This window comes from Falco punctatus, assembly GCF_963210335.1.
Source record: "Falco punctatus genome assembly, chromosome: 2".
Taxonomy (NCBI): domain Eukaryota; kingdom Metazoa; phylum Chordata; class Aves; order Falconiformes; family Falconidae; genus Falco; species Falco punctatus.
The window spans coordinates 21,554,889-21,576,504 of NC_137581.1; the positions used below are offsets into that span (position 1 = coordinate 21,554,889).

General features: G+C 43.1%; 1 protein-coding gene across 1 annotated transcript in view; it reads right to left on the reverse strand.

The window, feature by feature from the left end:
• Positions 1-16,371: 16,371 nt before the first annotated feature.
• Positions 16,372-21,616, reverse strand: part of MIPEP (mitochondrial intermediate peptidase) — an 81,059-nt gene continuing 75,814 nt past the window's right edge. The window contains exon 19 of the mRNA XM_080376364.1: positions 16,372-16,612. Coding sequence (XP_080232490.1) covers positions 16,518-16,612 — 95 coding nt within the window. The 3' untranslated portion in view covers positions 16,372-16,517. The remainder of the gene's footprint in view (positions 16,613-21,616) is intronic.

A 21,616-nucleotide genomic window follows, 5' to 3' on the forward strand; every position in this document is an offset into this window, starting at 1 on the left:
GCAAGTGAGACAGAGCTATCCACAACAGTATGTAAAACTCGCTGATAATGGGACTTACCCTTTCAGCGCTGAAAAAAAAAAATTATCTATTGAAAAGATTACAGGCAGGACAGTTGGGAATTAATGGTGGTTTAGACTGGAAACAGAAACCTGCTTTCCTCTTTTGTCTGGAACAGTCATTTGCTCTTCCCTGAGGTAATCTCACCACAAAATATTCTAGTGAAATAAATAATCATTCATATCAGATTTACTTTCAACACTCCTGACCTGGTGTTCGACTTGATTTCCTGAAGCGGTGAGCCGGAGCAGGCTGGGCTGACCTGCAAGCGGAGCCGCAGCAGGCGCCTCGGGGCGGTGGGGAACGCCAGCAGGAGAGCAGAGGGGTTCCTGCAGAAAGGCCACCACCATCGGGTTGTGTCTCCTGCTTAGAACCGCTAACTATAAATTAGCCCAAATCACATATAAGTTATTAATTTCTATTTAGTTCAAGAAATTACTTTAACACTAAGGTTTTAAGACACTTTACAATTTTAAAACAGCAAGATGGAACAGAAAGAAAATGGAGCTGCAGCAGCCTTGCCTCTCTTGGGGTGATGGATCCCACATGATATATTTTCCTCAACAGATGTCTTCATTGTTTATATATACCTATATTCCAAACCAAAAAGTTTTATTTTGTTCAACATGACATTTGGGTGAGGAGCAGGTAGAAGAAGTTTTATTTTGGAGAAAGAAAAAAGGTCAATCAAACATATTTTGGGCTCTTCTGTCCAGGCAAATCAACGAGTGTTGTGATTCCACTTCTGTCGTGGAATGAAGAGCCCCATCTAATTTGGGCTGAAACAGGTAGTGGTCCCTGTGGGCACCAAGACGGGCTGCCCAGGCAGCGGTACCCCCCACCCCCTGCCCGCAGGCAGGCTGATGGCACCACCACACCCGCCTCAGATCCTCACCTCTTGAATCTCACCAGCTATTGCTAGCTAACAGGTCAGCCGTAAACAAGAGATTTTTGACAAATATATTCTGCTGTTACAATTTTTACATTTGTGTATGGAAGAAAGTCATAGGGCCCTACAAGGGGCTTTCAAGAGCCTCTACAGCTGCTCATCAGGGCTGGGCTCTGGCTGATGCAGCCCCTTGGCAGTGTGATGCTCCTCACCTGTGTCCAGCTGAATGCAAAAGCGATGCCATGGCCATTGCGCACAGCAGCTCCTCCGCCCGTTCCTGCAGCAGAGGCAATATTGCATTATACTGACATCTGCGCCCCCCTTTTCTTTTGTGAAGCATTTTATTAATGTTTGCTCAAAGCCTTCCGGTGGGTGAGTGGATTTTACACAGGGAACAGACACTACATTACCATGTACTGTTGTACCATGAAATCTGGCCATAAAGGAGCATTTACGCTTGGTGTGTTCGGCTCTGGCTCTTTATTAGGTGATGGAGTGGGAAACTGCAAACTCATTTCAATGAGTGACCCTTTTCTTAGCACTGCTCATGGACTTCCAGCAGCTGACGGATATATTCCTGGCTGCCATTAATCCATCAATTTGCAGTATGTGAAAACACAGATACAGAAACAGCTGAAAACGTTGCCGCCACCACCGTGCTGCAAGCTTTTGCAGTATTGTTCTGGATGGGGATTTTTTTGTAACAGCTTTTGCGGGGGGATCCCAGCTGAGGACTCATCATCTTTCTGTGAGATCCACAAAGTGGGCACTGACACGCTCCCGCTGGCCGAGACAGCTCTGTGCAGAGCCCTGAGTTCAACACAGGCTAAAGAAGTCCCTGCCGGGGAGGTGGTGAAGAGCGCACCAGGAAGAGACCCAAGAGGGAATGCTGCTGTATGGAACCAGGACTGCCCTTGTAAATCCCATTTTCTCCTTTAGATGGAGTGGGCCAAATTCAAGGTGATGAGTAAAGGATAGGCAAGTGTAAAAATTTGGGTAACAGGAATGATTTTAAATTTCAGGAACCCAGAGGGATGCACAAACTACATGAGCTCAGCCTCACCCCTGAATTTAGTGCAACACCTGAGGCTCATCTGCCATCTGTTTTCTTTCAGCAGAGCTACAGAACAAAAAGGTTGGCAATGCCTCGCTGCAGCAAGCGGTCCGTGCTGGAGAGCATGCCTGTCCTGTGAGGGCTGGAACAGCAGCAGGTCAGAACCTGATCTTCTAGCTTTTGCTAGAACCGGTCCTGGGACTCCACTAGAGACCTGTCATCTTCCCTCCCCTTTTTAGTATTTGTGAGCACAGGGAGCACCAACTGGCAGGACAGCGGACACTTTTCTAACCAAGGGACCATCAAAGGCTGAGGAGGAGCACATCTGCCAAGGAAACTATGCTGAACCAGGAAATTAAACTGTGCCACCCCCTCCCTCACCTTCCTTTGCTCAGAAAGGAATATTCTGCAGCCCCACAGAGTGCCGCATGCGCCCTGGGTGCTATCTGCAGATCCAGGTGCTTGAGTCCCCTCGTCACTGTTTTCCTGCATTCAGGTCAGAGTGCCAAACACCGCCTGACCCCTACCCGCACAGGCACGTCTGCTGTGGGTTTGTGTGGGCATCGCTGCACACGAAGCAAAGGCTGCATGCACTTCTGTGTCATCGCACACCTGGCTTCAGCAGCAAAACAAGTGCCCTGCAAGAAGCAACCTTCAGCATAGCACGTCTGGTTGGAAATCACGCACCTCTGCTCCGTGCTTGTCCCTTGCCAGCAACACCGGTGCCGATGACCTTGCTGGGTACGTCGCAGACCTCGCAAGGTGCAGTGTGTAAAGCACGCCAGGTACATCCACTGGTGGAGGTGGGAGCTTGTATTTTTAATTTCATTCTTTAGAGAAAAACACAGCCCCTCACTGATTCATGCCACAGTTGACGGGAGCTGCAGACAGACGTGGGCAGCAGCACAGGCAGCAGGCACCCCCCATGTTGCCACAGCCCCGCTGGTGGCACAGCACCTGTCAGCGTGCGGGGGGGACCGTGAAGCCTCTAGCAGGGCTGGGCACCTGCTTTCCACTGTCACAAACCTGATCTCCTTTTCCCCGTGCAGCTCTACGGTATTTGTTCGTAGGCTGAATTAGCCCACTGGGAGTTGCACCATGGCTCAGCCCGGTGGCTTCAAGCACCTGAGGCAGCTTGGAGCAGCAGACGCTGCTCTGCTTTTGGGAGGCTGCTAGCATAGCCCCCCCAAGGGCCACAGTGATGCAGAAACGCAGATACTGGGGAGGGGGCTTAGTCCCTTGAAACCAGCATGCTACACCAATGATACTGTTCCACTCTAAGCAAAAGCGAAGTCTCAGGCAGACCTGAACAAGGAGTGGGGATTCCCAACAGAGTGGAGAGCAGGGAAAACTTGGCTGGTGCACGCAGGGAGCTGGTGGCAGCCAACTCAGCACAGCACCAAGGGGTGGAAGCCATGGGAAGGTGAAACAAGTATGTCAGTAACTCCAAAGGGGAGAAGAGGACAAGATGCAGTGCAGAACATACAAAAATGCCCAAAGATCAGCTCAAGAAGGTAAATGGATCCTAGAAAAGAGTAAAATGTGCATCATGCCAGCTAGGAACATATGGGGACAGTGAGAGCAGGCTCCCTCTGTAAAAATGCTTCTGAAAGCAGTTTTTAAGTACATCTGACTCAGGTATGCAAGTGATCTATGTTTCCAGTCAAAATAAAAGTTCTCAACATTTTCTTGGCTGGCCTGAGCAAGATTTAATTCCCTCCTTATCCTTTAAGCCTAGAACACTTATTTTTGAATGAACACAGCTGTGCCATACACATTTTAGTCCAAACCGACTCATAAGAACACACTTCATGATCCCTGAATTCAGAAGGGCAGCTGAGCGAGCGCATTGAGCGCCTGCCTGCAGCAAGTGCGTCTGTCACGACCACTACGTCTCCACTGGGACCAGCTCACTGTAATGGACCTTTAACTACCTACTCCTTTGCTGGTGGATCCCATTATATCCATCTGTAGCGAACAGTTGAGACCTGCAATTATAATTTAAACACTGTAAACTTCCAGCTGAGCAAGCCAACAACATTTATCATTTGGTATGTTGTAGTTACTGTGAAGAAGGATGCTCACTTTTGGACTCTTGCACCATTTTCTCTGTGCTTTTTTGCACTAACCAGATATATTTGTATTTGGCATAATAAATTTGTACACCATTTTCATTTATCATCTCTTCTACTAGAAATGTTTGAATGCCTTCTCTATACCTCTGACCAGCTCAAGAACATACGCAGAGACTAGGAAAAAAAACCAAAGACACACTCCTGTTACTGAATTAACTCAGTTTTCCGACAGTCAGCCAATGCCATATGAATTAAAGATGCACATGCACTTTGCATGGGTTTCACAGAAGCATTTTTGGATTTACCTTGAAGGTAATGAAGCTGTGATATGGCACGTTCAAAGAAAAAGCTGGGATGGAGACTTTCCTAAATGGATCTTACCTCACCCTGGACAGTTGTTCCTTGGCCCTTGAGCCACCCGAACTGTGCTTTATCCAGAATAAAAGAAGCTATCTGGGAAAAGTACACATTTTGTTGAACACTGTCCTGTATAGAAGGTTTTGCACGCAACATTAAAACGTAAGATAGAGACCTGCCAGCAACCGGGAGTGGTGGCATAGGACTGTAGCTCGCATTTCCTCCTGCCAGGGTAAACTCCCAAAGTCCTTACTAATTCTGGGAGCTCCCGCAAATCTCCTGCCTTCAGTACTTAGCTTTGTTTCCAGCACTTGTCCCCCCCTTTTCTAGCTTTCATTTCAAGGCCATGTCGTGACACAAGCATTTCATGCACCCTTCTCCCCTTTTCTGTCCTTACACCAACTCACAGCCTCCCTCCCTGCCACACCAGCTTGAAACTTCTTGCGCCTGGCATCTGCAAAGCCAACCCCTTACCCTAATTTAGCCCATTTGCTCCCAAAACATCCGTGTGTTTCAGCTCTGCTCCCTCACCCCACCATACCCAGGGCTTTCAGCACAGTGCTGCTCCAGCCACTTTCCCTCCGGCTCCCCAGCAGCTTCCCCAACCTGACTTTCACCATTTTGCTCCCGGGGTTTCTGTCACTTAGGTAGGCAAGCAAAGTGACCACCAAAAGCATCTGTGCCCACACTGATGGTCTGTGGGTCACGACACAGGAGATCAGGGGGTCCCACACCACACATCCTCCCCACGGAACCTACCTGTGGGTTTTGGGAGGCTGAGAAGAGGCAGACCAGACTCAGGCCAACAGGAGAAGCCGTGGAAGATGTAAACGCACTTGGGCGTTAACGCCACGGCTGTGCCGCTCACCAGTGAGACCAGGTCTAGCCTCCATCATGCAGGAGCCAAGCCAATATGCCAGGTACAGCCCTCTCCTAGAAAAGCCACCAGTTATTGACATCTTCACACACACCCCATGCTGCCAATACTCAGCTTCTTACGAACACCTTCCAGTCCCTACAGGAGGGATGGCTTTTCAGCAAGCCCACTGATGATGACCCTGAAAGGGAGCGAGATGTGGAGGCCACAGCTGCTGTCAAACACCCCCGGTGCTCCTGAACAGTAAGAAAATACCAGGTTGGCTGCCACGTGCCCTGCCAAAGGATGTCACGGGACTAACTGCCCCAAATGACCTCTGAGCATATTAACACCCACTCTTTTCCAAACAGTGTTCACCACTGGATCTAGTGCCTCCTTCCACTACAAGCTGGTTTATTCACATTTCAATTGCTTAGAGATTTATCTGCAGACAGTAATTTGTCGGCTGCCTCTGCAGCTGAAACCACATCTTCTCAATCCCACTGGCAAGCGCCAGCAGTCTGCTGGCAGCGTGCTGGCACAGCCAGCCCTTGGACAAACAATGTAGGTCTGCAGCAAAATGCTGGCTTCTTGGGAATTCAGGAAGGAGCAACTTGGATAAGCCACCTCATTTCATCGCCTGAGTACGTTGCCACTACAGAAATACTCCTACTAGACACATCTGTACTCATTTGCTGTGTGCACTGTCCAATAGATGGGACGTGTCCTATTCCCAGTCCGTTCTGGGATGGTCTAATGTGAACCACAGCATGCTTGCGGTGTGCTGCAGCCAGCTGAGCTGCTCACCCAGCGTGCATCCACAAAGCGTGTCTGCAACTCCTTATCCTCTGCATTCTCTTCTATATTTAGGAGATTCACGTGTATACAACAGCCAGGCAAAGCGTGGGAAGGGCAAGCAAATATCAAGACAAGTTTTGAATTCATGAATCTCGTGGGACTGTCAACAAGTCACAGGAAGACGCTATGGGAGCAGCTAAAATAATAAGGGTGTGATAGCAGCTGTATCTACAATGGTTCTGTCCCAAGGAGCAAATGGCGATATACTTTGACTTCCAAAGGCGTAATCGAGCTTATCACCTCGGGCAGTGTTTTCAAAGTCCCACCTGCAGAAGTGACTTAGGCATCAGCAGCTCTCCTGAGCACTTAACAGAAGGTAAGAAGGGACTTCTCTCGAGGTGCATGCTCAAATAAATGACTCTCTGTGAACAAGAAACCTCGAGTGAGTTAAAATCCTGTGGCTCAGTTATCCCCATTCTCCAGCAGTTCTCCAGAGTGAGCTGGGAGCTCCCGAGGCCAGGAATGACTGCAAGAGGGATGCTGTGGCACCTCATTGCTGGCCAGGGTTAAACCACAACAGTGATGCAGCAGGCGAGATGCAGCAGCTCCAAAGAGGTTGCAGGGCACTGCTCGGGGCAGCTGTGCTGGCATCCGCACAGCCTGTGGGGCCAGTCTGGCTTGCAGGAAACCTTCATCTGGTCCATTGCTGGGACTTGGAAATTTCTGCTCATGTAAACAGGCCACCTGCAGGTGTAGCCGATTGCCTAGCCCTGCAGCAGGTAGATAGGGAACAGCTCGGTCACTGTAATGCTGCCGAGTTTCCCTTTCTGTAGCTTCACGTGGGCTTCGGCTGCAGTAGGAAATCTGCAAAAAATGTTAAGTGCCAACAAGGAATTAGGATAAATTTCAGAGGGAAAAAAAGGAAAAGAAAATTGATCTATCATTTTTACAAAAGTAGTTATTAAAAATTGAATTGTAAGAAAACCTCACATTTTACAGAAGCCCAAATACTGGTATTACAGTACCTTTTGCATTACCCAGATAGAAATAATTCAAGTGAATTCCACTCATCCTCACATTTTTTGGCTGCCAGTGCTTCTATACACATACAAAGACAATGGAATCATACACCCAATGAAGTGAAAATTTAACACACATTTGCCACATGCACATGCTGAGCAAGAAGAAGGGAGCAAGAAGAAGGGAGCAAGAGAGACAAGAATGTAAAATAAAAATGGTACTGTATCTCGCTCCATCAAGTACAGACCTTAGTACAAATCAAATAGTAGTCATATAACGGCACCTGTAATATCCTCACAATCAAATATCAATACTAGATCCTCACTGTTAAAATCCAAACATTTTCAAGTGGAAATCTACAACACAGAAGACATCAACCTCCTGCTTTTCTGCAGTATTTCTGAACTGAATGCCCCCAGCATTTCTGGAAAGCAGATTACCAGTTAATTTTATTTTTTTTTTACACTCTGTACATTGCTTGTTTGTGGGTGGGTTTTTTTGTTGTTGTTTTGTTGTTTTTTTTTTTTTTAAAATAGCATTTACAGCAGTAGAGCAATACTAATAAAGACAGAGGTTTCAGACACATGCATGTTGGCCCTACCAGAGTCTTGCCTACCTTTCTGTTAGTATTTGTACAAATAGCAATGCACAGGAGGGTGCAGTATTTATGGTATAGGTGGAAAAAAGCAAATAAAAGGTGGGAAAATCAGTTGCCAGCAGAGACCGGGTCTGTCCCTCCCAGCATTAGCCTCGCTGACAGGATGGCAGGGCTGGAGAACAGCAGCCTGAATTCAATAGGATTCCTCTGCAGGGTAAGTCAGCATAAATGGGGTTAATTTATCTGGGGGATTTCCTGCAACCAGGGTGTGCCTTCTTTGAATGGGTTCTGAAAGAAAACAAAAACCCCCACATTCAAATCTAACCTAAAAGATTCATAAAATACAGGTTTCAGGTCGGCGCGGGGTGGTGAGCAGCAGCAGCAGCACCAAAAGAAGGGCCCAACGCTGGCTCAGGTGATTTGGCACAATGAGGACTCGTCTCCAATATACACAAATCCAAAACTTTTCACTCACCCCATCATTTGCCCCAACATTTAGGGGGAGATAAAATAAAATTCTGGGATGTCAGCCAAACCACCAGCTCCAACTTTGTATGTCTCCCATTTCCACGTACATACTGCAACTGTGGTTCCAGGCCTCGATGAGGAAGATAACCCGGGGAGCTCGCGCTTTAACAAAAGCCTCTCAGGAAATCACAAAAGCCCCATACTAGCTTTGGCCCTTAAACACTTTCTCAGAGGACCAGAGCTAATAAAGCATACACGTGTGTGTCCCTAGGTTGACTGAGAGCCCCGACGGATCTTCTACCCACAGCTAGAGCACCAAAGGGGCCTCCGGCCAAGGATAATGTGAGCTCAGGATGTCACCTGCCACGGCCCTGATGCTGATACAAAGCGCACAGCCTCACTTCTCCAGTGTAAAAACTGAGGTGAATAACAAATAAGTAAGAGAAAAGCACAAGACTCTGGTTTACTTGAACAAGTCCTGCACTTCTGAACGGGTTACACCAAAGTGACCCATTAGATAGGGTGCGGTGACTGGGGTTTTGAGTGTTTTCAGTTTGCATGCACAAAGGGTCCTGACACGTAGGGAATGGGTTATCAACAGTGTTCAGCTCTTGCTGTCCTTTTCAGTTGGTGAAATGTCGTTTTTGCCAAATGAAACAGATAAAGCTCAAGATGCAAGATGGGATGAGAAACCACCACGAAGCAGGGAAGAAGCATCATCACCAAAATAAAGCCAGCGAGGCACGGGCTTCCGACCAGCTAAACGGGTACTTCTGACAGACCAAGGGAAAGCCATGGGGAACAGCATAGCTCACGAAGAAAGAAATTGGATGTCAAATTAGCTATTTCCCTGTAGTCACCCAGCCTACATCGGGTTTTCACATACACTTGAGATCATCAGAAACCAAAGAAAGAAAAAAAGAAAAGATTTTCTTGGAAAACAGAGATTACAAACTGAACAAGCTACTAAAACCACCTTGTCACGGGAATTTGGCTTAAACACCAGATTGAATCAAAGATAACTAATCTGATTAAGTAGAACAAGTTATCTAAAGCCCTATTTAGGGAAAACACTACCAGCAATTCAGCACTGTTTTAGAAAAGGCCTTCCATGTTCAACAGTTTCAGCAAGAGCTATACCTACAGACACATGGCGCTTCTCAACTCATGAAGGACACATTTGTTGGGCAGGTGTCAGGGCAAGACAACAAATTAAAATTACAGGGGAAAAAAGAAGAAAGTTTGTCAGGATGGTGAGGAATCAGGTCTGATCAGAACTCACCTGGTCTCCAAGAGCTGAGTTGGGTTACAGAGCTCACCGCCTCTCTCTCGCAGCATGCAACGACTTCTCCAGTTCTTAGGGGATTCCTTTTTCCACCTCGTCACGGCAGCATGTGCTATCTGCGCAAACGTTAAGAGACGGCGAACTGTAATTTCAACTCTCATTTGTGATGAATGGGATTCACCATGGCTAGCATGAATCATTTTGATAACACATATAATTAGTTTTATAGAAGTTTTAGTATGTTATAAAAGTTGCTGTATCTCTTGTACTCCCCCAGGGCTCTCTTATAAAATGACTTTTGTTACAACTGTATTCTCCTTGGAACTATAGTGTAGACAACCGAGCACATCTGTATGTCAAGAGAATCATTGTAAGCCAAGACATTCAAGGCAGTTTTGCTGCCTTTTTCTTTTCTAAAAGCCACATAAAGAAATGTGATCGCTTCCGAACGCCAGCATTATCAGCCGTTCAAAGCTGAAGACCCTCATTTCTTCACAGGACGTCGAGAAGCTGCCCCCGCGCAGCCACCGGGGCTCCGCTACCGGGAAGGTGCTGGGCTGCCTGTCAAATGACCTGGGGGGGAATGCTCAACAGGCACAAATAACGTAGGTCTTTAATAACTTCATTTGAGCTACGCAAATGTATTCTAGATGAGGATTTGGCTCTGTACAGAAGGCCGCAAAGTGTGTTAACTGGATTCCACCTCCATGAGGAAGAAGAGTGAGTTGGTGGGAGCATGCGCTAAGTGACACCAGCAAGCCCTTCTGACTTTGTAAACGTTTTTTCTTTCATACGTATTTTGGACGCTGGAAGTAGGCCATGCCCGAGCCCTCGTGACTGCTTCTGAGGGGCAGCATTAATAAGCCGACTGTAACAACTGCCCTGCTAACCTGTTGCGGGTGTGCTAGAGGAGCTCGATGAGCTCGCCCAGCCCTTGTATTAAGGGCTGCAAACATCAGCCAAACACAGGCTTCTGACTGCATTTAAGGGACAAGGCGCTATTCAAACACCTACTTGATAAACCGCCGTTACTCATGAGGTACGGCTGCTGTCCCATGGCGTGCAACCTACAGGGGCTCATCCATCCCGACCTGTCCCGGCTTGGCAATGCTTCGCCTTCTCAGCGCGTCACGTTCGGGGCATTCCCCCAAAACCCGGCTCTCCCGAGACTCATCTCCCACAGCACGGGGAAGGCAGGTGAGCAATGCTGTTCAGGCACGAGGAACGCTTCAGGCTACATGGGCACGTGCCAGTAGCAGCTGTGGGCAGGGTGGGAAGAACCTACCGTGCCACCATTTTGCTCTTCCTCTGACATGATCACAACCATCAGGTCAGAGTTGCAGCCCAAACCAGCCCCTTGGGTCATGCCCCACTGCAGCTGTAAGAGCAGAGGGAGAAGGGAGGCATTTGGAAGTGTCTGAGGAGTAAAGTGAGGGAGCTGTAAGGAGTTGGAGAGACAACTGCCAAAAGCCACTTCATAAAACCCAAGATGTCCTGAAGATTAATTAAAAGCATCTTCTGCAGCTATTTTAATATTGAACTACACGACAATGTCATTAACATATAAACTTAACCATATATGACAGGCAGTAAAAGCAAATGATGGTGGCATTTGGCAACTGAAAAAGATGGTAACATAATTAAAAAAAAAAAAAAAAAAGTATGTTTGGTGCTTTGAGGTGTTCTGAAATTAAAACAAGATTCCTGACACTTCTATTCCAGCCATCTATGCTCTCCCTCTAGTTACTGGAGCAACAAAATGCGTATGCAAGAGCTCGTTCATCCCATCCTCTCATCAAGCGCGAAGGCAGACAAAATGGCAAGTTTTAGCCATCTGCAAGTTGCCTTAGAGCCTTACTGGGCAAGAGGTATCCCACTCCCTTTCCTCCGTGTTTTCACATCTACCCACCAGCAGAGCACGGGCTAGTCATCCTGTCAGATCTTTATCGGCACTTTCCTTCTGGTTTAAGTATTTGTCTCTAACAGATCTAGCGGATACTTCCTCTGAACAACAAGCTGTAACTATTTCCTACAACCGCGCAGCTCCAGCGTGCCGTGGCACTCCGTTTAAAGAGCCATCTGCTGAAGAGCAGCCGCAGTGGACTTAAAAGATAAACAAATCTCAGCCCAGGGAAGATCAGAAGGGCCGACAGGCAGTCCTGCTGGTGCTGATTTATTCTTCCTTATCTCTTATCTCCTGCCCTCTCCTCCCCGAGCACACTAGCTGTTCTCCCACTGTCCTTCTCCCAGGGAAATCCATGTGCTTGCTTTCTACAATTGTGTATTTTCAATCCTCAAGTTCTTTAAGTCTTTTAATTTTAATGCAATGCTCTTCTTTCGGTATACTGCAAACCTGCCAGAGTAAAGCACTCACTTGAACTCGTTCCCAACACCATGTAAATAAATCCCTGGCTCTGGGAACAGAAAACCTGCAATACTTTGCCCAGAAGCAATCTGAAATGGCAGATGCACAGCCATTTAACCCACTTAACAGCAAGCAGAGGAGATGCTTTGGCTCACACCGCTTTTCCACTTCTGCACTCATGAACTCCTCCCTAGCTTTGAAGTCATCAGCGGGACAGTCACCCACCAAGCGTGGACTTGATGCCCTCATGGCAAAACCTCCTTCTAAAGACACTCTCTTCATTCATAGCTCATAAGAGCAGGAAAGACGGCTGTCCCCTAGCGTAACTGAGGCTACAGGGCTTCCCTGAATTAACCTGAACTAGGGCATATTTTTGAGAAAATAGTCCAGTTCTGATGTACATTTCTAGTGCTGATCAGTCAACCCCAGCACTGTCCTTCACGCGTGTTCCAGTGCTCAGTTGTCCCTGCTGCCAAAGAAATAAACCAAAAATTAGGGGCAAATTTGTCTAATTTCAACTTTCCTCTACCAGCTCTTGTTAAACACTTGTTTTCAGAAGAGCATTCAACCTTTCAAATTTCTGCTTCTGTATCACAATTGAGATAAAAATATCTTCTGATAAACTGAAACACGTATTTTCTGAGCCATCAATATCGCTGTTACAATGACCTATCCTCTTTTCCATCTTAGTGTCTTCTATGATACCAAGCTCTATTACTTTGATATATACTAATTTTTAATTCTTTGCATACTGATTTATAGTTTGATGCACTGTACATATTTAACATCTCTAGAAAGGTAAGTATTTTATCAACATACGATACGAATTCTTGCATCTGGCTTTCCACTGACGACAAAGCAGAACTGTTTTTTAACACCCCTGCCTCTTCTGTTACTGACAGTGCTGTAACTTCCATTTTAGACTGACCGCTTTGGAAAGAAAATGCTCTTTTACTCTCGCCAAGTTTTTAATTCAGAGGTCATTTTGCTTCTGTATCAACCCTTTTTCATGCCTGGTTTCTAATCTATATTCAATTCTTCCTTGTCCTATTTCCCTTCTCTTCCCTGCCTTCTTCACTTCACTACTGCCCTCTGCTCCTGTTACCTTTGTTGGTAAGGCATTTAGAGAACTCCATGCAGCACCAGCTGCATTTATGTCACCAGAAAGCAATTATTAAGCAATATTTCAGTCTATCTTAAGTGAATCAGAAGAATAATTACATCAAACATGAAAAAAAAGCAGAGCTGTCACCTCAGACTATCAAAACTAATCCACGTGTGTTTTTCTGATGTGTCATAATTATGTGTTATTACTCCAGGATTGCATAAGGGTATAATCTCTTCTGAAGATGTTCACTACTTATTTTCTATAGCAGCTAAAATCTAAAACATAGAACAATTTCATATTAAAAGCATGATGCTGAGTTACAGTATTATAAAACCAACTTTTGGATAGCTGGTTCAGCAGCCCCAGTGGGAAAATACGGAATCCTGGAAAAGGATTACAGTGGGTTTTACATTTACGAAGAGTTACACTGCTGGTCACAAGAGAGGCTCGCATTACTGAAAGTACACATATTTGCTGGAAAATAAAAGTCTCTCAAAAAGAAAAAAAGAAAGGAAAAAGCATCAGACATTTGAACAGCTGGAAGCGTTTTTAGAGACTACCGAAAAAGGAGGGAAAAAAAAAATCTAGAATAGTATTTCCCTTTCTGTAGTAAGCATCACAGTGGTGATATAATACGTTCTCAAGAGGCTTAACCACGTCTACTGTTCAATCCTCAAAGGCTGTTTCATAAAACAAAAATTAGTGGAGTCAACAGAGTTTCTTCACAAAAAAACTGAAGCTGTCATTCCGTGTTACGTTTATTTTTCTACCATCTTTGTCAAATGTCCTAGAAGAGCTATGAATCTGCGACAGTAAGGTACAGTCCACTGTGCTCTGGCAAAACTCAAGATTTTCTTCCTTTCTTTGTTTATATCCGATTTCAGTATTAGGAAGATGTTGTTTGATGTGCCTCTGATACAAACGTGAAAAGACTGTTGTCTACAGAAGGATCTAATAAGACAGTGAATTAAGGAAGTAAATAGCAATCATGGGCATAAACCAGTGTGACTACTACATATATTTTGATAAAGTATCTACGCTCCAGAACCAACATAACTTGAATTTCTTTTAAATTAAAATCTAAGGGCAATCTCTTAACCTTAAATTCTCTGCTTATTCCACCAATTAGGATGCTTTATTTTCTTTACCGTAGCGCTCCCAGGACCATGTCAGCACTAGGATTTCCTTTTGCTGGTTTTTTTTGTCACAATGAATCTTTCAACATGTGCCAACTCCAGACAAACATTATTGGTAGTTTGCTCCAGTACAAAACCCAGGCAACAAACAATACAAGGCTCCCTTAGCAACACCCTTGAGTTCCCATTACAACTGCCATTACATACTCTATAAGGGGCTGTTAAATTTACATTCATGAGCTACTGTATCCTTCAGAGAACTTCCTATCTTCACAATGTGTTTTTACTCACACCTAAAAGCAACAAAAACTAAACAAGTTACGTTTTTTAATCACATAACTTACAGCAAAATACCACCTAGTTCGTTAAGCGAATCCATTCATTCCTTCCTCATAGGGACCAACTGCAGATACAGAATGTAGTCAGTCAGCCATGTAACACAGAAGCCTTGTGGCACACGTCTGAAAATATGCCTGCTACTGTTTAATCACAACATTTCACATCTAAAAAGATGTCTAAACACAGTTCTAATAGAATAGCAGTGCTTTTCATACAAGACAAATTCCCAACATGCAAAAACAAAGTGAAAAAATAGGGTAAAATATGAAACAATACCCAACAGCAGAAATTCAGCTAAAAAACAGAGGCAAATCACCCAATCAGCTCTCACTCTTACTTATCCCTTCCCAAACATCCACTGTTTCTGGTTGAGCTTTTTTATCGCTATTCTTCACTTGCTTCTCTCCCAGCTGTTTGCCCTCATCTCTCAGCCTTGGTTCTCTTCCTCTCTTGCTTCTCTCACTGCATTTCCACTGAACAGGACACTGCGATACCTTTTGCAACAATCTACAGAGGACCTCCAAAAGACAAGGCCATTTCTAAAGAAAAATTAATTCCTTTTTTATTTTTAATAGGCACTCAAATACCATTTCTTTTGAAGTAAATTATGAAAACCCCACAGATAACGCTTTCTTTGTTCATCACATATAGTGTGCAACTTATAACTCTTCCAGCCTATTCTAGAAAAACATCTTTGTTTTGAACAATTTTGTGTGTTTGTGTGTGTGTCCATAACCTGCCTTCCTATGCTTTAAAATATTCCCCAACACTTGTCCACTCATCTTCAAAAAGGAAATTCCATGTGAACAACCACACAGGGACCAGATTCAGGCCATACCCATGCAGCAACGTTGCCAACATACTTCCATAGTAATTGTTCTCTGCAATGGAATCATCAAAATGCCTTTTGCAAATCCATATACACTCAAAGACGTCAGACTTCATCCAGTAAAGCCCTTCAGGTAACACGGGCAAAACCTAAACCACCACTACCCAATAAAATAAACTCCCAGATAACAGACAGAAAGACAAAAGGACCCAGTTAATGCGAGAATACTCCTCAGAAAAAAACTGCCGACCCCTGAACACCAAAGCTCAGCAGATCTGCAAACAACAAGCTTAGGAACTAAAATTCTAACTCTGTTGGATATTTTAAAAACTACTAATTGAATAGCAAGTCCAGTTTTATGGACCTTGTGAATTTTGTTCCTTCTCCCAACCTTTTGATGGACCTGATACAATGAACGGTCCATCTTTTGTATTTAGCTTTGAAGTCTGCTATTCTGTTCCACACCTGAAGACCGCTTGCTCAACAGCTTCGTATAACAAGATACTATTTTTATTTACAAACACAGCCACACATATACCCATCGGATCATTGCAGCTACAAAAAAAACCCATGGCTACCTTCCATGTTATCCTCTACTAGGAAACATTTCTGGGCTACGTATTTTACTCGTTTGTCTCTCTCTTTTTGTGTTGCAAGGTATCTCTTTCCTCCACACCCTAACATTTTCCACCGCATACCTGTAAGAACACAGGTTTTCTTCTCCCATCTTTTTGTTCCCTATCTCAAATACTTTTCCTAGTTTTCCCCTTCATCTTTCTTTCCAATTTCCCCTCCACTGCAAACACAGTTTGCTCTTCCCCAGTGCAGAGCTCCCACAAGGAACAGGGTTAAACAAGTGTAAAGAATATCCATGAGCACGGGAGAAAGACCCATGCAAACAGTTCTGGGTCATGACGCTCAACAGGTATGTCCTAATACTGAATCCAATGTGCATATCAAAAGACCATTCATGCCACTCCAGTCACCCTGAAGAAAAGTTCAATCCCTATTGAATCAACTGTTCCAACAAGACCAAATTTTCTAACAATACATGCTAGAGGATTTGTTCTCTCAAATTCCATGCTTAAGTTCCTATGCAACGGAAAGCCATCATCTCCAGAAATGAAACCAGGCGATCCAATGAAATTATTTATTACTGTTCTACCATCATGAATATTCAAACTTGTTACAAGTGTTCACCATGAAGCAAAAATGCATTTTATCTGCAATTACAAAGACATATGCATTCTTCCATATGAGAACTCAGCTCTGTTGAACATTTTTATGAGTCCATAATAAATGTTTCGAAGTCCTGGTCTAAGTCTGAAACAAGGGCATCCACAAAATCTTCAACTGAAGGCGATTTCTGAAGCATACCTACAAAAGCAAGACAACAGACTCTTAGCAAGAATATTATGACCTTGAAAGCTTTGTCAATAATACTACTTACTGATAAGTAACTTTCAATGTCACAATTGGACAGAAATGGCTCTCATGTTTCTTCATCAAGAAATAAATGCAATTATAGTGTCTAGGGATTATTTAATTTCTTCAAGCTACCTGTTACATGTTATCATAGAATTGAAAGGTTTCAAGACTGATTTTTATCACTGCAATCTTCCTTCAGTAGGGAATTATATCAATTTTACAGCCATGTAAGCATAGACTCAGTCATTTCCAAATGACTGGAATAAATCAGTGATTGAGCGGATATCTAAATCCTTATCTACTGAGTCTCAAGTCTGACAGAGCCAGAAGAAACAACATCTTTTCTCAAAGTGTTACACACATTAAAAGCATTTTAAGTTAGTATTTAAAGTACAAATACTGCTGATTTTTTTCATGAGGCATGAAACATACCCTCACAAAGGCATTTTCAGTGCACTGCAGTTTTGATTTTGCTTTTTTACAGCACCAGGACTTATCTTTTATTAAGAATTTTAATTATTGCATCTGCTAGTTGTAGTGTATGGCTAGAGAACAACAGGCAAGGAAATGCGCATAATGAAGAATCACACTCAAGTACTTTGTCAGGTAATCCTATAAACAGAGCAGCTAAAAATCTCACACCTTCCTCCTCAGAATCCCAGTATTCAGAAAGCACGAGAATATTTCCTGTAAATTATTTTCAGATGCTTCTTTGTACTTAATATTGCATTAATGTTGGTCTTTTCACTGTTAGCAACATTTTCAAGATTATATATGGAAATTTACTGCATTACTTGTACCAGAAAAAAAACCCCAAAGCACAGCTGCCAAATAATGTAAAATTTAATCTTTGTACTTCTTTGAAGTGTTCTGTTCTTTCTGACAACTGCCAATGTAAATATAACCTTGTTCTACCCTTTCTGATCAGTGTACCTACCGAACATAATTTTATATTCTTTCACATCCTCAATAATATTTGCTTTCAGTGGAAATTATAATTGCACGCTGCTAGAAGACTGGAATCTTTTACTACAACACAATGATTCAAAACCCACCAGGAAACAGACCAGCTCAATGTAATTTTGTGCGGGCAACCAAAAAGAATTTTCTTGCTAAGACCTCACAGAATCCCATTTTGATCTGATTTAAACATGTTGCATGTGTCAACACAAACTGCCATGACCCAGTAGATTAATACTTGGTACTAAAAGGAAAGCAAATCTCTTACTATATAGAGGTTGACTGAAATGCAGTTAAATGAAGTTTGCATCAAGCTGTTTTCAAAATGAAAGAGAATGGAATTACTATTTCCAAATACTTGGTAACTCTAATGTTAGTAAAATCGCTACAGAATTACTTCTAGTTCACAGAATGAACTATAGCTTGAATGAAAATATAGAATATTCAAAAATATAGAATTTCAATATAGAATGAAAAATAGCTTGCTGTATGCTGTGCTGAGAAACAGATGTGTCCAGATACTAGCTACTAATCCAACCTCCCCAGAGAGCCGTGGCCTCTTACAAACTCCCTCTCTAGGTTCCTGAGTGGGCTGCCCGGGGGACATGCATATTTTCTCCCCAAGAGGCTTGGAAAATTTCCAGTTTAAACTCGTAGTATTTCCCTGTAGTTTTCTCAGAAGTGCAGAGAAGTCTTCAGAGGGTGACAGGGATGGCAGCCCACTGGAACATGTACTGTCATGCGTGACTACCGGAGCTTCATCCTAAACTCAGTTGGAGCCATCCCATCCCAACCCAACAGCGCAATTCATTTTGCCTTTTTTTGGCTTCATTTTGCCTCAGATTTTACAGCTGAACTGCCTGCCTCTATTTCTAGAGACTGAACTGTAGGAAGACCCTCATGGGTGTCACTCATATGACCTTTTTCAGAGATCTACTTTATGAAGAGACAAATTGTATCTATGAAGAACCTACTTTTTCTTGTATCTCAGAAAGAAAACCTGGATGATTAGCTCAGAATCTCAAGTTGGTGAAATTATTCCTCCCTTCCAATTTTTAAGATGTGGCTCTATAAAAGAACCATTTTTTTCTGTAGCAAATATGCCCTTTTCTATCAGATATCAATATGGAGAGATGACTGTAATGCTGCCTTACAGAGAATATAAAGATGGCCATAACAGGCATAACCACTACTCCCCAAGCCCCAAAATACAAAAACTCCCTTCAAATACTGACTTTATAAAAAAAAGCCATCCCAGATGTCATTTAGCTAATTCTTTTGGCACACTAGAATTTATTCTGCTGTGGACAATTCTTAGAACTATGATTATCAATACACTGCAAAAGAAGAAAAGCTACCAGTATAATGATTAGGGGGAAGAGCAGAGACTGATGCTGGGATTATCTTCAAGTAGATCTAATTTCCCTCTTACATAAAAATGGCAAATCGTAACAAAAACATTCCAACCCTGGATATTACAAAATGAATAAAAGAAACTTAAGGAAGTACAGTACACTTGAATATACTTTAGTGCAGCTGAACGCAGTCTTACCAAATCTCACTCAAAACTTGTTACAAATTACATTCATTTAGACTCCACATCGAATCTTTTAAATGCGTAGGAGAATTCAAAATCATTTTGGCAATAGTGGTGTCAAATGACCTCCAACCCAGTAGTTCCAGCTTTTGATAATACAAATAGATTTCAGGTTTCTTGCATTAGTGGTCTATTGCATTGTTATTTTCCCATCACTGACATCGCAAACGAACACTCGCAGAATTTGCTTTTGCAAGGGAAGGAAGAAGAGTAACGGAGGTCACTGCTGAAGAATTCCTACTGTAGTAAAATGATCATGCCCTTATGAAATAAATAACTACAGATTTGAGAGCAGACAACTCCAAAAGAAGCAGACACTGATGGTATTTCCGTGTTTTAACCTCTTACTCTGTATTGATGTGTTAAGAATTGTTATGTCTCCCTTTAAACTCCATTAAAATATATCAAAGCAAGATCAGCTTTGATATATTGTAAGTACTCAGCACTTCAGTCTAAATGATTTAGTAAGATGTCCACAAGGTCTGATGGTTGTTGCAGTTTTAAAATCTAGGAGTGTATTTTATATGTTCAGCCCAACTCCTATTTCAGCTCAGTCTCTCCCAAGCCTAAGGCAACTGCATAGCTTATCTTCTCTGCTTTGAAGTTTTCTTTCACATTACAGCACTGTGGTTAACCACACCCTTTTGAGAGATGGTTAGCTATAACCTACAATCACTGAAAATTGGGAGAAGAATAAAGCCTGTGGCAAAATTTGGCCTCTGCCCCTTCAGAACACTAATTATTTTGGGTCCATGTAGCTTGACTTAACATATGTTGCCATTCACATCACCTTTTAGGATTTATGCAGATTTCTTATACTTTCAAAGAGACACACAATCATTATCTGAAGATTTTCACAGCCTCTTCAAATCATGATTATTCCACAAAGTACAATTCGAGGCACAGAAAAACAACGTTTCAAACTGCATTGCAGCAAATGCGTGTGTGTTTACACATTCGGTTGGTTTGATTACCATGTATGCACACGGTACAGTATGACTGTCTGCAATATAACACAGCATTAACAAATCAAAAACACAATTTCACATGTTGCACAAGGACTTCCTGAGAGACCCAAAGGGCCATATGACTGCATCAAAACTGCAGGAGAAGAGCACTCCAGGATTTGTTCCATGCTCTCAGTTCCCAGCTCATCCAACCCAGTACTTTTCACACTGCAATTCACTTTCTGGCTATGCACCTGGGTTTCTCTCCAGTCAGGGAGTGCCAAGGGAGAGAGGGAGGGATGGTCCACACCTGAATCTTGTTCAGACCTGCAATCAGCACACAACTGGACCTGGAAGGGACACCTAGGTTACGTATCTTTAAAGGAATTTGGAATCCCTAATGCCATGTAGTCCTGGGATGAGAGGGTCTGCAAGAGCCATGTGGCTGACCCAAAGTGACAGAGGAATCAAGTTCTTCTCAAACTTCCTCTCTAAAGAAAAAAAAAAACAAAAAACAAAAAACAAGCAAGCAAGCCTCTTGGACAAAGCACTGTTTACTCATTTTTTAATTGCTCCTGCTATCCATATGTGTGACTATTTCTGAATTTTGTAGATTGTCAAAGGGGTAAGATAAAAGTGGTCACTTTCAGAAAATGTTAAAAAAGGTTTCATAAAGCCTTTGTGTTTGGTGGTTTTGGTTGGGGTTTTTTTGTTTTTTTAATGGAAACAAATGCCAAGAGAATCAGATCCAAACAAAACAAGTGTATTATGTTTTCTAATTAAAGACTAGTCCAAACAGGAATCTTGTCAGTAACTCCACTGGATGGCAGGTCAGATCCTTTACCTTCCCTAATCAGTACATCTAGGGAATCACGCGGGAGAAAGATGAAAAGTTAGGGTCATATCCAAACACAAAAGACAGACAATAGATAGCTTCTGAAAAGAAAATGTAACAAAGAAACTGTATAAATGAAGCTTGTGAAGCTATAAGTTACCAGTCAATGAATATGGCTAACTTCACAATGAGATATGGAAGCACTTCAAAAGTGAGGCTACATACATGCATCCAAAAGCCAGACTTGTACAAAGCGCTTTTCTCTTTTTATATATATATTAAAAATGCCTGAAATAACAGCCTAAGGAACTTCAGGTTTCTGAAATACGGCACTAGTGAGTACAGAATCTGGACTGTTACACTGAAGAAGAATAAAATCAACAAGCTTTTAAGTTTGGTGGAATCTGTCTTTAATCAGGAATCTATTTGCTCATCTGCTACGAGAGCACAGTTTTGCAACTGATGAAAACCAACAAAAGAGAAATCAAGTATTATGCAACATCCATAATGAAAAGGACAAAATGCAGCAAAAGGAGTCACAAGCTGACTGAACCCAAACCAATTAAAGAACAAGCAACTGTTCTTACTTTTCTCCTTAAATTCTCAGATTTTGT